The 16,127-nt window shown below is 46.5% G+C and overlaps 1 protein-coding gene across 1 annotated transcript in view; it reads left to right on the top strand.

The window, feature by feature from the left end:
• The first annotated feature begins 5,841 nt into the window (after nucleotides 1-5,841).
• The window catches only part of ACACB (acetyl-CoA carboxylase beta), a 77,298-nt gene continuing 67,012 nt past the window's right edge, over nucleotides 5,842-16,127 (top strand). The window contains exon 1 of the mRNA XM_037510998.2: nucleotides 5,842-6,494. Coding sequence (XP_037366895.1) covers nucleotides 5,851-6,494 — 644 coding nt within the window. The 5' untranslated portion in view covers nucleotides 5,842-5,850. The remainder of the gene's footprint in view (nucleotides 6,495-16,127) is intronic.

Below are 16,127 nucleotides of genomic sequence, written 5' to 3'. Positions count from 1 at the left end.
GAGTTAGTATCCCCATTTTACAGATGAGGACACAGGCCCAGAGTTTTTTGGGGAGCTTTTTCAAGCACTTCCTCTTTGTCCCTACGTACTTGGGAGAAGTTCTCATCTAATGTCTTTGAGTCTGAGGTCATTACTCTGCAAAGAAGAGGGAAAGACCTGAGGTTTTCTGTGCCAGTGACCCCTGCTAGGTCAGGTTTGGGTGTTAGAGCCACTGGCCCTATCAGAATAATAGCAGATCTTAGAGAATCTGCAGAGATCCAGAGGGGGCCAAATCAGAGAGGATTGCTGGTTACCGCTTTCATAGGACTTCTAATGAGAGCTTCCTCCACCAGCCTAAAGGTCTCCCATCCGCCTTGCGTGCCTCTGATCCCTCTCCATGCACCGCTTGTCTCTCCTGTCCACATTTCTAATCAGCCATCGTTGCCCCAGCCCTCTGGGGTTTCCTAAGCAAGTCACCATAATGCAAAAATTGATTAGTTCAATTGGTTTCTTATACCCCAATCCATGGTAGCATGTTTTTGCCTTGATGTTCTTTTATTCTCTCAGCAGTAGGGGCTCAAGTTGGGATAGAGTGATGCCCAGCATTCCAATTTTATGCATTTACTCTTTCACATATCTTACAATCTCAAATGTGCGTATTTAAGACTAGCCTAGAGCCTGCCTAGTGGAGCAAAGGGTTAAGCACAGCACTGTGAAGCTGTCCGCAGCCTCTGCAGCATGAGTTTGATCCCCGGCTGGCCAGGGAGCTACCCACATGGCACAGCAGACCTCTCCTGTCTCCCTGCTGCTCCCCTCAGCAGTGTATTTCAGTCTGTCTGCCTGTTCTGCTCCCTGCTCTGTCTCTGGTGAATCCTCTCACCCTCCGTACCTTTGGCCTGTACCCCAGTCTTGTATGCATGAATGAATAAATATTTAAAAAAAAAAAAAAAGACTAGCCTAAAACTGCCACATTCATGCAAGGCGCTCTGCTGGGCCTACTTCAGAACGGCCGTGGATACACTGCTTGTTCCCCTCGCCTTGCTGACTGCAGATTCATAAATGAGGCCTGAACTCAAAATTCCACTTTGGCTCAAGCTGTCAGTGGGTGCTCAAGGCATGTGCATGGATTCTTCACTCATTTGATGCACACATTTGAATGCCTACATGTTGCAGACACCAAGTTGGACACGTGGATCCAGAAATGAATGGCACTTGGTGTATGTCTCCAGGGTCTCTGAATCCCGGGGGGAACAGTGAATAGGCCATTTTCTGTGACCTGTTGGCATCTCTGTGGAAGCCGGGGTTGCCTTTGCAACATTTTTAGCATTGCTGTCTGCCAATTACTAATTTCAAAATTTGTCCTGAAGCCATATATGAGCCAGCAGTGTCAAGACTCTAACCTTTCTTGCTATTTTAAAAAATGTTTCTTGAGGATTTTCTGTGCAAGAGAAGAGTAAGAAAAAGACCCTGTCCCCCAAAACTCCCACTTCACCATCTAGAAGCAGGCAGGAGCAGGAAGAGCAGGAGAAATAGATATAAGAATTAAGACCAGTGGTTCCCACTCCAGGGCAGTTTTGTCTCCCAGAGACATTTGGCAACGTTGGAGAGATGATGGCTTGTCCCAACTGAGGGTGGGGCTGGGGCGTGTACTGCTGCCATCAGTGGGGGAGGTCAGGGATGCTGCTCAACATCCCACAGCGCCAGGAACAGCCCCCCCCCCCAAGAATTCTTGAACCCCAAACATCAAGAACAAGGCTTAAGCATTAGAAAGTTGAGGTGCTGCTATGAACATGTGTTCATCTCTTTTTGGGGTTCCTTTGAGATATACTCACCCTCCCTCCTACTCTCCTTCCCTCCCTCCTGCCCTTTTCTCCTTCTTTCCCTTCCCTCTGATCACTACTTCAACCCTTCTTTTCCGTCCTTTTCTGCTTCCCCTTCTCTGCCCCCCTCTCTCTCTACTTTTCTTCTTTCTCCCTTCTTCCCTCTCTCTCTGATTATAGTCTTCCGACTGAGTGTGAGGTGGCATTTTGTCATTTTGATTTGCATTTTCATAGTGACTAAGGATGTCGAGTATTTTATCATAAACTATTAGCCATTTGTGTATTTTATTTGGAGAAATATCTATGCCAGACCTGTGTCATTTTAAAATCCAGTTGTTTGTCTTTTTGTTGTTGAGTTGTAAGTGTTCTTTATATATGTAGAATACTAGGCCTTTATCAGATATGTGCCTTGCAGGTATTTTCTTCCTTTCTGCAAATTCTGTTCTTTGGGTGTATGTATATTGTTATATCTTTATGTATATATGTTAGTATCACACTGTCTTGATTGCTGCAGTTTCAAGTAAGTTTTGAAACTGGAGGGTATGTCTTTGTTTTTCTTTTTCTTTTTAAAAAATTTTGGCTTTTTTAGGATCCCTTACAGTTCCATATGGATCTGTGAATCACTTTGGGTAGTATGACCTTCTTAGCAATAGTCAGTCTTCCTATTCATGAATATGGAAGGCCTTTCTGTTCATTTAGGTCTTCTTTAATTTATTTCAGCAATGTTTTGTATTGAGTGTACAGGTCTTTCACCTTCCTTGGTTAAATTTATTCCTAGATTAATTCCTTTATGCTTTTGGATGCAATTGTTTCCCTAACTGCTTCTTCAGATTGTGTATTGCTGGTGTATAGAAACAAAACTGCTTTTGCAAATTGGTTGAGTACCCTACAATTTTGCTTAATTTGTCTATTACTTCTAGTGGGCTTCTTTTTGTTTATTATTTGAATTTTGTATATATAGAATCATGTCATCTGCAGATAGGGATGATTTTACCTCTTCTTTTCCAGTTTGGATGCCTTTTATTTCTTTTTCTTACCTAATTGCCCTGGCTAGAACTTTCAGTGTTAAATAGCAGTGATGAAAGCGGGCATTTTTGTCTTGTTCCTGATCTTAGGGGAAAAGCATTCAGTTTTTCACGATTAAATATATGTGAGCTGTAGATTGTGTGTATATGTGTGTGTGTAGAAGATCTGGGGTGTAGGCCTGAGGTTTGGGGGGTTGAGAGGATTCACCAGAGACAGAGTGGGGAGTAGAACAGGCAGATCTACTGAAATACACTGCTGAGGGGAGCAGCAGGCGAGACAGAGAGGTCTGCTGTGCCATTATGTGGGTCAGCTCCCTGGCCAGGGATCGAACTCAGGTCATGGTGGTGATAGCACTGAGACTTAACCCCTAGGCCACCAGGGAAGCCCCTGTAGATTTTTCATAAATTTCATAACAATGATTTGTGTTAAAGTTACTTTCAATTCCTAGTTTTCTGAATTTTCTTTTTAATCATGAAAGGATATTGGATTTTTATCAAATGGCTTTTTTGTATCTGTTGAGATAATCATATGGCTTTTTCCTCTTTATTAATGTGGTTTGGTTAATTGATTGACATTGAACCACCCCTGACTGACTGCTTTCCTTTAAAAATAAACTCGATGACATTAAAAGGAAAAAAATCTTCCTGACACTGTGTATTACCTAGAAAATACTCTTGATAACATTCCAGCAAATTCTGTTGCCCAAACTGTGCAAGAAGTACTTGGATCCTGTAGTTCTGGGAAATCTTGAGGACTTTCCAACTTCCCATAAGAGCATTGTGTTGAAATTTTAAACAAAAATACCTTTAAGATACTAAATTAACATGCTTTGGCTTTGTGGCCCTGCCTCTTCAATGTTTCTAGAATATATTTATGCAAATTTCGTTCAGAAATTTTCATATACACTATTGTATTCTTGTTTGTTTGCTTTATAATAATATTTTCTTTAAATAACAATTATTCATTAATAGGGAAGAGGCATGGGTTAGAAATCAATCTGGACTTACTTATCCAAAAAAAGAATTTTGGGGGCCTCCTTGGTGGCACAGGAGGTTGAGTGCAGTGCTGTGAAGCTGTCTGCAGCCTCTGCTGTGCCCGTTAGATCCCTGCCAGCCCTGGCACAACCTACACGGTGCAGCAGACCTCTCCTGTCTCGCCTGTTGCTCCCCTCAGCAGTGTATTTTAGTCAGTCTGCCTGTTCTGTTCCCCGCTCTGTCTCTGGTGAATCCTCTCACCCTTCCACACATCTGGCCTGTACCCCGGTTCTTGTATAAATAAATAAATCTTAAAAAAAAAGAATTTTGTCCATGGTTATACTCTTACTCTAGTAGCCACTGCTGTAGACCCTGGATCAAAATACTTTCTTTGGTCTTGTTAAGCTTAGGTGTCGGTATGCCCGTCGTCGGCTGTGCCAGCTCTGTGGAGAAAGTAACCTAAGGCACCCCTTCTCCTGTCATAGTCCACAATGAGGGTTATGATAATAGATCATGATAATAATTCTATAATACAATGATGCTGGTGATAATGATGAAGATCATAACAGAAGCAACAGATCCTTTATTCATATAAATTTGGTGAGAGATTAGTCTTTTTTTTTTTAAAGATTTATTTGTTTATACAAGAACTGGGGTCTAGGTAGGCCAGAGGTGTGGGGGTGTATGTGTGAGAGGATTCACCAGAGAGAGTGGGGAGCAGAACAGGAGGATCTACTGAAATACACTGCTGAGGGGAGCAGCGGGCAAGACAGGAAAGGTCTGCTGTGCCGTGTGGGTCAGCTCCCTGGCCGGCCGGGGATCGAACTCGTGCTGCAGTGGCTGGCGATAGCTTGATAATGCCATCTTTAATCCCTGTACCACCAGGGAGGCCCTGAGATTAGTCTTTATACATGGCAGATTTTTAAAGATATAATTCACATTCCATGGAATTCATTCATGTAAAGTTTACAATTAAATGGTTTTTAGTATAGTCACAGCATTACAGGATCATGAACATGTTTTCATCACCCCCCCAAAAGAAATTCTGTATCCTTTAGCCATCACCCACATCCCATAGCCCAAGGCAACCATTCTATTTCAATGAATTTGCCCATTGTGGATATTTCATGGAATCCATGGTGTGGCCTCATATGGTATGTGATCTTTTGTTTGACTTTTTTCACTCAGCATCATGTATTCAAGATTCCTCCATGTGGTAGCATGGATCAGTACTTTGGTCCCTTTTTATGGCTGAATAATATTCCATTGTACAGATGTACTACATTTTGTTGACCCATTCATCAGTTAATGGACTTTTGGATTATTGCCATTTTTTGAATATTTTGGGTTTTCTTTTTAAGATTTTATTTATTTAACTTTGTGTGGAAGAACGGGGGTGCAGGCCAGAGGTGTGTGTGTGGGGGGGGGGTGAGAAGATTCACCAGAGACAGATAGAGTGGGCAGCAGAACAGGCAGAGCCACTGAAATACACTGCTGAGGGTAGCAGCATGCTAGACAGGAGAGGTCGGCCACGCCCTGTGGGTCAGCTCCCACATGATTTTTGTCTTGAAGGAAATACTGAGGTGAGGGGCGGTCAGGATTGTGTGTATTCAGCTAAGAGAGCTGGGGATTGAACTGAGGTTGTCATGGTGATAGCTCTGAGACTTAACCCCTAAGCCACCAGGGACACCCCATTTTTTGGATATTTTAAATGATGATGCCAGGCCAGAGTTCTTTAAATACATAATTTCACTTCTCTCTCACATGCATGTTTATGATTTCTCCTGAGCATCTGTTAGTATACCTAAATTAGAGGTGAGAAATTTAGATTCAGAAAAGTTAAGGAAAATGCACAAGACCACAGAGCATGTCATGGGCAGGACCAGGAGGAGAATCCCTTCTCTACTCTGTCCAGTGCTCACCCCCCAGCTCTCTTAGCTGAATACACATAGCCCCGACCGCCCCTCACCTCAGTATCTCCTTCAAGACAAAAATCACTCTATCACATAGACTCTAAAATGTCACTCTTCTCCTCCTTACAGATTTTTTGAATGATCCTGCTTTTTCTGTCTTGTCTGATTTTCTGCTGCCTGACCATTTCCTGGTTAAAAATCTGGGGGAAAATGACAGACTCCACACCAGTTGCCAAGAGTAAACCGGAAGTGAACTTTATCCCAAGCCAGGAGCCCTCTGTCGTCTCAGAAAACTCAGGGGAGCCGCTGCAGAAAAATGAGGACAACAGGTCTCTGTCAAAGACTCCTGACCAGGCTGAACTAACCTCCCACAAGGATCCTAAGGATGCCCGTCGGCAAAGACCCTCCCGGCCACCCCCACGCCAGAAGCCCCCACGAAACTCCCTTTCCCCTGATGACGCCTCCCCAGCATGCCACTCCAATGGCACAGGGACAGAAGGCCTGGAGTTTCCAGACACCAATGGCCTGGCCTCCCCAGCCAGACCCCAAGGCCAACGAGCCAAATCCCTCTCCAAAGAAGATGAGAAGCAGGCACACATCAAGAGGCAGCTGATGACCAACTTCATCCTGGGATCCTTTGAAGAGAACTCCTCTGATGAGGACCCTAGCACAGGCTCTTTTCGAGTATCTTCCCGGAAGAGTAGCCGGGCCAGCCTGGGTGCCCTGTCCATAGAGGTCACTCCAGCCCCAGGAGAGTCTGAGACGCCCATGCCCTCTATAAGGTAACACATCCTTTGTAGTAATGGGGAGGCACAGGGTTTGGGTGGGGTCTGCACCCTTCCCCATGCCGTCAAGCCTTCAGCTTATGCCAACACTTTGAAGGTAACCATGTGAAAAGCAGAACACATACCCTTCTCCCCCGCTTTCAGAATCAATTATTGAGCATCTACTGCATCTACAGGGTCCCTTGCCAAAAACCCACCTTTCCAGGAGATCACTGTCTACTTGGGGGAGATGACCCTGCATGTAACTAGTGATAATTTAAGCCAAATGAGCTAAGTCTGGCAAGAGCCGTAGGGATGGTGGGAGCCTAGAGGATACTTTTCTTGCCTTCTGAAGGGACATTCCTTTATTCATTCATTCACTCATTCTTTTATGCATTTATTCAATAGGTAATTAACAATTGAAAGGCACCCCTGCCCCAGGAATGCCTAAAAAAGGAGAAACACACTGTAACCACTTCTATCAATTTCATTATTGGGAGCAAATACCTACTGGTGGGACTGTCCCAGGGATGCAGATGTTGGCTTTGTTTGTTATCACCTTTCCCACATGTACTCCTGTGTTACAGGGAAAGGTAGAAAACTTGGGGAATACAGGAGAGCAGAGAGAGGGAGGGAGCCACCTACCAGAACTTTGCCAGCCGATGAGAACTCTGCTCCCAGCCTTCCTGACTGATCTTCCTCCCTGGGGGCTGAATCTTACTGGCTATTCTTTTAAGCACCTCTTGGGCTGCCAAAGTGAGGAAAACCTGGACTGGAAGGTGGGTTCTTCTGTAGACACATGTTCCAGGTGAGCTTAATCTTAACCCTTCTGAGCAGAAGTAGGAGAGAGGGTCGAAAGAACAGCCAAGTATTCTGTATACTGACTACCATCAAACTCATCCTTTGAGTTTCTAGAAGGGTTAATGTACAAGAAGGCTTCAGACTCTGGTACAGAGAGTCTTTGGAGTCAGGCAGAGTTGGGTTCAATCCAGGCTCTGCCACCCCCTGCTGTGTGACTTTGGCCATGGCACTCACCTCTCCCTGCCTCAAGCCCTCATCTGTAAAACAGTAAAGGGATGAAATGGGATAATGTTCTTGTAAAGTAGGCGTGGTACACAGTAGGTGCCTAATAGTAGCAGACTCCTCCCCAGCTCCTTTCCTGGGCCTGTCCTTCACCCACTAGCACCCACTTCACCCAGCACTCGAAGTCACTCAGCACTTTTCCATCCCCCTTCTACATACATTTATTCCTTATAATAATGGCACAAGGCACCACAGGATAATGGTGGATCTCCGCTGATAGATGAGAAAACCACAGCTCAGAGAGGTGAAGTTCCTTTCCCAAGATCACACAGCAAGGAAGTGGCGGAGCCCAGTTTTAAGGCCATATCTGCAGTCCCCACAGTGTCCTCCCTCCAGTGATCACAAACATCCTCTCCCTTCCTAACAGCTTTCTTTCAATGTGGCAGTTTTGGCAGGAATTAGGGAAAAGCAGCTTCTTAAACCAATTCACCCAAATTGATGACTATCAGAGGTTGTGTTGAAATGGATGTTTAAGGTGGGGCTGCTGGGTGGTCTCTAACAGGAGGGATAATGAGATACATTTAGCACAATTACTGCAGCAGAAAGTAAGTCCCATGGTCTAGCAGGGAGGCGGGAAATGTACAGATCAACAGGGTAAATGCATCGGATAGTTTCTGAGTTTGTTCAATGCCAGGGAGGAGATATGGTATAGGAGAGGACATATCTGAGGGCATCTATTAATTTTGTTTTGTTTCTTTTTATTTTGGGGCTTAAATTTGCTTCTTTTTCTTTTGATTAATTTTTTTTTTTTCTTGAGGGGATCAATTTTAGAAAGATATGGTCAGGTCATGGAAAAACTCTTCTTGAAAGAGGCAACTTTTAAGCCAGACCATAGCTGACCAACAAAACTTTCTGCCATGATGGAATATTCTAGAATGGGATGTTCTAGAACTGTGTTGTCCAATATGGTAGCTACTAGGCACAGCGCCTATAATTGCTCCTTGACTTAGGATGGGATATGTCCTGATAAACCCATACTAAATTTAAAATATCGTAAATCAAAAATGCACTTAATACACTTAACCTACTAGACACCAGAGATCTCAGATTCTCCGGGACCTACATGTGTTTGTTGTTTCTCAATGATTCAGAATGATACTCTCATGCAGAAACAGCTCCAGGGAGTCAAGGCTTACATGTTTACTCTCAGGCCCGTGCCTCTGGTGGTACCTAAATAAAAATGATGTCAGAAGCTATGCTTTCCAGCCTGAGGGACTCATGATATCAAAACTAGGTGGGGTGTTCTTCTTTTAACTTGTTGAGTTTTCAGCATTTTGGGGAGTCTCAGTTGCCTTGTATTTTGTGGCCCCCATGGGCCTTCTGCTCACACCCACTGGAGAGACTTGAGACGCCTCTCTGAAGGGATGTTTAGGGAGACCCCTCTGTGTACCCCCCAAAAAAAAAATTGGACCCTTCTGAGTGTTGCTTTGTGAAGCACCACTACTGGGTTTTGTTTTGTTTTTTTAGTAGAAAAACTGGGGTGTAGGAGAGAGGTGAGAGGATTCACCAGAGACAAGAGTGGGGAGCAGAACAGGTGGATCTACTGAAATACACTGCTGAGGGGAGCAGTGGGCGAGACAGAAGAGAACTACTGCACCATATGTGGGTCAGCTCCCTGGCTGGGGATCGAACTCAGGTCATGGTGGTGATAGTGCTGAGACTTAATCCCCAGGTCACTGAGGAGGACACTAAGGAGGGCTTTTTCTTTTAAGCAAGGTGACATTGCTTTATCCTGGGCCCTTGGGGAATGCCAGTTGCATATTTGGGTCATAGAGTACCAGGGGGCAGGCTGGCCAGGTGCCTGCCACCTGGCCACAAGGAAACATGTGGTGAAAGAGTCCCTTTGAGAATCTAGGAAGTTCCTTTGTTCTTATTTTCTTTCCTGATATATTGCTGAAGGGTTGTATCCTCGGGCAAATCGCCTACATTTTGAGGCCAAGTTTCTATAAAATAGAAGCAGGGAGTTGGGGTTTGGGATGTTCCTGCTGCCGTGATCTAACTCCTTCCCCTTTTCATAGACAGAAAACTAAGGCCTGGGTATGTTTGTTCCAAGGCCCCATGCTCACCACAGCAAAGATGGGATGTTGGTCTGTGACTCTTCCCTGCCTTTGGCAGTTTCCTTGGGAGCCACATACCTCTGTGCTACCTGCAAGGTCACCTTGTGGCCCACACTGGCCTCTTCCTGCCAGGCCACCAACTGGGAGACTAGCTGGGCACTGATGGAAAATGCACATGCTTAATTTTGTGGTTTGGGAGGAAGCTCTTTGGTAGCAATCTTCAAAGGGGCCTCTCCTCCCCCTGGCCCTCAGAGGCTGATGAGGGGTTGGGCATGAAGGAGAGGCCCTGCCTTGGGGGGATGGAACACCAGGAAAGCCAACTGACACCTGGGACATTGCCTCTCCCTCCCTTTCCTGGTAATGACTTTCAGTGGCCACCTCCCAGCTTCTTCCTGTTCCATTCTCATCAGTTCCAAATAGTGAGCAGGTGATAAAACTTTAATCTGCTATATTTTTATTTGTCCCTAAATGGAATGCCACAAATCTTTTTATAAAGGTTTCTTTTATTTATTCATTTATTAATTTAAGAAGGAACTGGCAGAAACCCCATTTTCAAATCTCCTTAACTCCTAAGATGTTTTCTGGGAGCTGGGAAGAGAGGTGTCCCTGCTTTTGCCATGTTCCATTTGAGATTAGATGTTGAGATTTGGGGGAGGTTGGCTATTTAATGAATACAGGGTAAAGACTGACCAAACATTCTTCCTACTACCCCCCTCTAAGCATCAGTATCCTGTTTTAGAAAACCATCCTCTTCTGCTTTATACTTAATGTAGCATTTCCCCATCTTATATTGAAAGAGATTATTTTATTTCTCTTTTTAAAATAAGATTTTATTTACTTATTTTTGCATAGAATTTGAGGGCCAGAGGTGTGGGGAGGTGAGAGAATTTACCAGAGATAGAGTAGGGAGCAGAACAGGCTGGTCTACTGAAACACACTGCTGAGGGGAGCAGCGGGCCAGACAGGAGAGTCTGCTGCGCCATGTGGGTAGCTCCCTGGCCGGGGATCAAAACTGGTGCTGCAGTGGCTGCGGATAGCGTCATAGGTTGTATCTTCACCCCTTGCGCCACCGGGGAGGCCCTCTTTGGATCTTTTTAATTTAACTACACCGAGAAGCATTTATTCATTCATCCTGTCACCTTCAACCACACACATTTCTGGATCCTGGTCCCTTATCTGTATTATGGGGAGAAAACCAATAGGGTTGTCCTGAGTATTGAGACAAAGGCACAAAAGAACAGTAACTGTTAGCCGTACCAGAAAAAAGTTTATTTAGGGTGACAAGGGCCGTGGAGGCGCTCCCGTGACGAGAGGCCCCGAGCTGCTCAGCCGCGCGCCCCGGGCGCAGGGAACGAGCCTTTCTCTGGCAGCCCAGGCCAAAGGCCGAGCCCAAACAGGACCTTGGAAAGTGCAAAACAAACGTTAACTCGACTACGGGGCTTTGCACCAGGCACGGTGCTGACACCCGACCCACACTGTAACCCGGGTTTCCCCTCGCCTCACACTGTGTGTGTTCAAGCAAATTAATGGCGAGTTTCTTCCAGCGGCCAATATATGGGGTGCGCACCCAGGACCTTCTCCTGCGCCCAGGGGGCGGCACCCGGCGGGGGGGAGCGAAAAGGGGGTTTTGTTTGTTTGTTTTTTAAGTCGGGCCACTACTGCCGGGTGCTCAAAGTCAGCCGCAATTGGTGGGTCCGCGGGGCGGGATCGGGTCGGAGTTCGCCGGGTCCGGAGCCAGCGCTGGGGCAGGAGGCGGGACAGGCAAGGGGCGGGGCCAGGACCGGGGCGGGGCCAGGAGGGGCGGGGCCATGCGAGGAGGCGGGGCGGGGCCCGGGCAGGGGCGGGGCCATACGAGGGGGCGGGGCGGGGCCCGGACAGGGGCGGGCAATGCGGGGGGCGGGGCCTGGGCGGGGCCTGGGCGGGCGCGCCCTCCTGGACACTAGTGCGCAGGCCGTGTTTCGGGATGGAGGAAGCGCAGCGCGGAGCTGGCGGCTCCCTGGCGGTCCCGCTGGGCCGCAGGCCCCGGGGCTGCTCCAGGGGTCTCGGGTGGTGCATGCTCTGTACCCCAGCAGGAGTCTGCTGGGATGGGCCGGCGGGACGGTCAACATGAGTCCTGCCAAGTGCAAGGTCTGTTTCCCTGATCGTAAAGTAAGTAAGCCTGCAGTTTTAATGACGGTTACAGTTATCTTACAAACTTTGGCAGCGCAAATTCTCTGTCCTTTTAGCACCACCCTCTCTCTTTCCGCTCGCACCCAAAGAAATGCAGCCTTTTGGGGGCATGGAGCCCGCGCCTTGCAAACCCTAGGCGGTGGAAGAGGAGACCGGATTAGGCTGTGGTGTTGATGGGAGGAAGAAGCAGGAGCATGCAGGTACCTCAGGGTTGAAGGGGGCCCCTCTTTGCCACTCTTACTCCCCCTGGATAAAAGTGATCGTCCTGGAAGGCAAGTGTCTGAAGTCTAGTGATTGAGAAGAGGGGGTCGAATCAGTGTGGATCTGAGCAGGCAACAAACTTAAGGTTATGTTCTGAGCAGGGTAGTGTGTAGGCATTTCCCTGCCCCAGCGCTTCTTGGCCCCACCTGTGTGATTTTGCTCATTTTCTTTTTGGTCTTCATTTTACTGCATGGAAAAAAAGTTGCCAAAATGATGCAAAGTTTGTTGTAGAAAATGCAGACAATTTTAGATAATCAAAAAGCAACAGCAATCTCCTGTAATCTCCCCACCTGTGTGATATTGAACACTTGCTGTATATCCTTGCAGCCTTGTGAGTGTGGTGTTTTAATTTACAGACCTGCTGCATAGGGAACACTTTGTAACTTCTATTTTGACTCAACATTTTTCACCATCTGGCTCAAAGGCCTGTTGCCTGTTTATATATGACCTGTGAGTAAAGCCTGGATTTTCCTTCTAAATGGTTGGGGGAAAAGCAAAAGAAGAGTACTATATGGTGGCATGAAAATGACACAAAATGTCATTGTCTATCACAAATAAAGTTTTATTGGAACATAGCCATGCTCATCACTTATGTATTATCTCTGGCTGCCTTCAGGCTTCAGTGGCAGAATAAAGTAGTGGGACAGAGACTGTCCTAGCTGTAAAGCCTAAAGTTTTAAATTCCTGATTCTTTATAGAAAACATTTGGTTCTACAACATGGTTTTCACTGAGCCCACAGTGTTCCTATGACAGGATACACCTTAAAATGTAGAAGTAACCCCCTATAAATAGTGGATATTTGGGTTGTTTCTCCCCCTTTGCTAACACAATAGCACAGTGAAGAGCAGCCTTGTAGCTAAGTCTGTCTCCATCTGTTTTTCTCCTGTCAGGATATATTCACCTGGTCCATAAACATTTCCTGCACACCTCCCATGTATATGACCTGAATCTGTAGCAGGAAGGCACATGCAAAATTTTGGGAAACATGACCTCTGGCCTTCGGCAACTCTTGATCCAGTGGGAGAGCTAGGTGTTTTCTTGGTAATTCAAATTCAAAGCCCATAGGTGGTAACAGCAATAATTGCTACCATTGGTGGGATACTTTCAGTATTCCAGGCTGAATATTTTGTGGGGGAATTCATGCCACCTTTGCATCACCACCATGGGGCACTAAGTGGGTGTTTTCCTTGGAAGATGAGGAAAGTGCTGGTGAAAGCAGGTCCAGAATTCATATGCAGACTCTCTACTTTAGGAGCACAACCTGCTCCAATAGACTCCTTCAAAAATAAGAGGCCTCTCCTAATGTAGGACTAGTCGAAAGACAAAAGGACTCGGCTGGTCACTAGTTACTGAGGCTCATGAACATGCCAGAAAGGTGAGGACTCTTGGGACTGGAAGGGCCTCACTGGTTGTTTCATTCCATAAATGGGGGTTCACAGAAGGCAAGGGACAAGTCCTAGACGTGCAGCCAGACCGCCAGGAGGAAGGCTGACCTTCCACTTCTTTGGTTCTTCTGCAGAGGAGACTGACAGCTGATGGGGGGCCCTCCATGGTGTGCAGGGGGCAGGAGTCCCATGTCTGAATCAGTCTTTCTTATGTGTGGTGTTTTTCATGGAGCGTAGAGGTCACATTTCTTCCATGTGTGGATCCCTAATCTAACTCCCCTGGCAAAAACAGGCGAAGTCATAGGGTATGCCCACAGTAGTCCAAGGGGCTGACAAAGAGTACAGGGTTTCCTCATCTATAAAGCTATTTACACAAAAAGTTTAGCATATAAATCTTGAATCACATTTAATCATACATTTTCCTCCACGAGAATACTTTTCCCAAACCATTTTAATCCCAAAGAATAAACTTTCAAAAAATTGCAATTTTCTGAGCAAGTTGAGGTCTGGCAGCCACCATATTTATGAAGATGCTTGATTGGGTGACCACATGCTGCTTCTTTTAGCTGAAAGTTGTCACACAGATGGAATTAGCTCCACTCTGTAACCCAGCCATGTGCCTGACCTTGGGCAAGTGCATCAATTTCTGAATCTTGGTTTCCCCATCTGTCAGTGGGGCTGGTCCTAGCAGGGTCCTAACAAGTTCAGCGCCAGAGTCTAGCGCTCAGCAGGTACTGGCCTTGAGCACTGTCCTGGGTCAGCATAAACATTCTCAAAGCTGATTACGGTGATGACAAATTTCTGTTGCAAACGAAACCTCCAGAGTCAAGACACATTTGCCTTCTGGTCCTAAAAGCCTGGACAGTCTCCTGAGGAGCCAGAATGCATAGAAAGGCAAGGTCACATGATGCCCACATCCCTCGGAGTGCACACTGGACTTGGCTTAAGAGAAGGGAAAAAGAAAGGGGGGTCGGAACTGGAGAAGAGCTTCTCTGAAGATACTTGAGTTGAATGGGGAGGAATCAATTTAGGAAGGAAGAGGCAGCGTGGAGAACCTGGTTTTCAGGGAGCCCTGGATGCCCCATTTGAGTGGGAATTTTGCTGTTTGTGTGGAAATCCTGGTTGTTGATTCTCTGGGTGGTTCAGTCCTGCAGCACCTTTGAATTTCCTGGAGGGCTTTTCAAAAATGTAGATGCCTGGTCCCCTCCCCCTTAGAGATGCTGATTAATTAGTTCAGGTAGGTCCCAGGCCTCAGTGTCTTTTACAGCTCTGCGTGCAATGGAGTGTACTGTCAGACTTGGAAACCATTGCCTAACTTGAAGTCCACACACTCATTGCTTAACTGGCCAGGTAGACGGTGTTTTCAGCTTATGGCTATGGTTTCTGTCACCATGACTCAGCTCTGCTGTCAACTGCACTGGCAGCCACTGTTGGTGTGATCGAATGGGCCTCTCTTCCAACCACACTTTATTTACTGACCCTGAAATTTGAATTTCATATAATTCTCAAGTGTCACAAAATAACATTCTTTGGATTTTTTTTCAACCATTAAAAAATGGGAAAACCATTATTTTCTTCTGGGAGGTACGAAAGTAAATGGCAGTCTGGATCAGGCCCATGGACCTGGTTTGCTGACACCCAGCCTCGCCAAAGTGGCCGTCTCAAGAGGCACCAAGGACATGGTGGCCTGAGAAATTTCCAGCGGTCCATTTATTTGGAGCCCAAAGATGAGTTCTAGGTTACCACCTTTTCCTAGACTGTGCAATGTCCTTTCTTGCTCACGTGCTTGGGGTGACAGTACAGCCTCCGTTTCCAGCAGCTCATTGGCTCTCAGCCTTACCAAAGAAAGGGGAGGCTAAGGGACCTGAGGGTGGGTTAATGCCAGGGCCATAGCCCAGTGCCCCACTCTGGGGCTCTTATAACAGCTCTCCAGTGGCTCTAGAGTGTCCAGAGCTCTGTGGACCAGGCCCCATGTGGAAGCCTGGACATGTGCTCTATGAGGCAGATCCTGTTAATATGATTTCCATATGCCTTCCATATGTGGAAGGTAGGGCACAGAGTAGTGAAGCACCTTACCCAAGAATACACAGGTCATAAGTAGTAAATTGTGCATTCAGAGCCTGGAAGGATGAGTCTCGTCTCTGAGGGTTTCTCAGCTGGTTGACATTTGGCACTGTTGACTTTTGGGACCCTCTGATGTTTTGTGGTGGGGCCTGTCCTGCATATTGTGGGATGTTTAGCAGCAGCAGCTCTGGCCTGTACCCATTGAATGCTAGTAGCATCCCTGTTCCCCACCCCCACCCCCCGCCCATATGATGACCCAAAAATGCCTGTAAATATTGTTGTCTGTTCCTTGGGGAGCAAAATCTTCTCTCCCCCCATTATACATATTGTCTCTCAAAAGTTAGCACTTGTTTTTTAAAGAGGTTCTTCCATTTATCTCAGTTATCTTTTTGCCTCTCCGAGACTTGGTTTCCTCATCATGAGTTGGAGGCTATGACCTCCCCTGCACAGGGCTGTGGGGATTCAGTGAGAAGTCCTCCGTGCCCCATCCCTAGGAACGTGGGAGAATCCTGACCCTCCCTCCTTCCCAGTGCTGCTCTGCCTGGTCTCGTGCCTGGACAACGGACGCGTTTGGTGTTTGGCTAACATCATACCATACTCCCAATGTCACGATGGAACATTCAGCCTCCAC

The sequence above is a fragment of the Talpa occidentalis genome, unplaced genomic scaffold, assembly GCF_014898055.3.
Source record: "Talpa occidentalis isolate TD23 unplaced genomic scaffold, MPIMG_talOcc4v2.1 talOcc4.14, whole genome shotgun sequence".
Taxonomy (NCBI): domain Eukaryota; kingdom Metazoa; phylum Chordata; class Mammalia; order Eulipotyphla; family Talpidae; genus Talpa; species Talpa occidentalis.
Note: the sequence above shows the minus strand (reverse complement) of the source record. Positions and strands in the feature narration are given on the sequence as shown.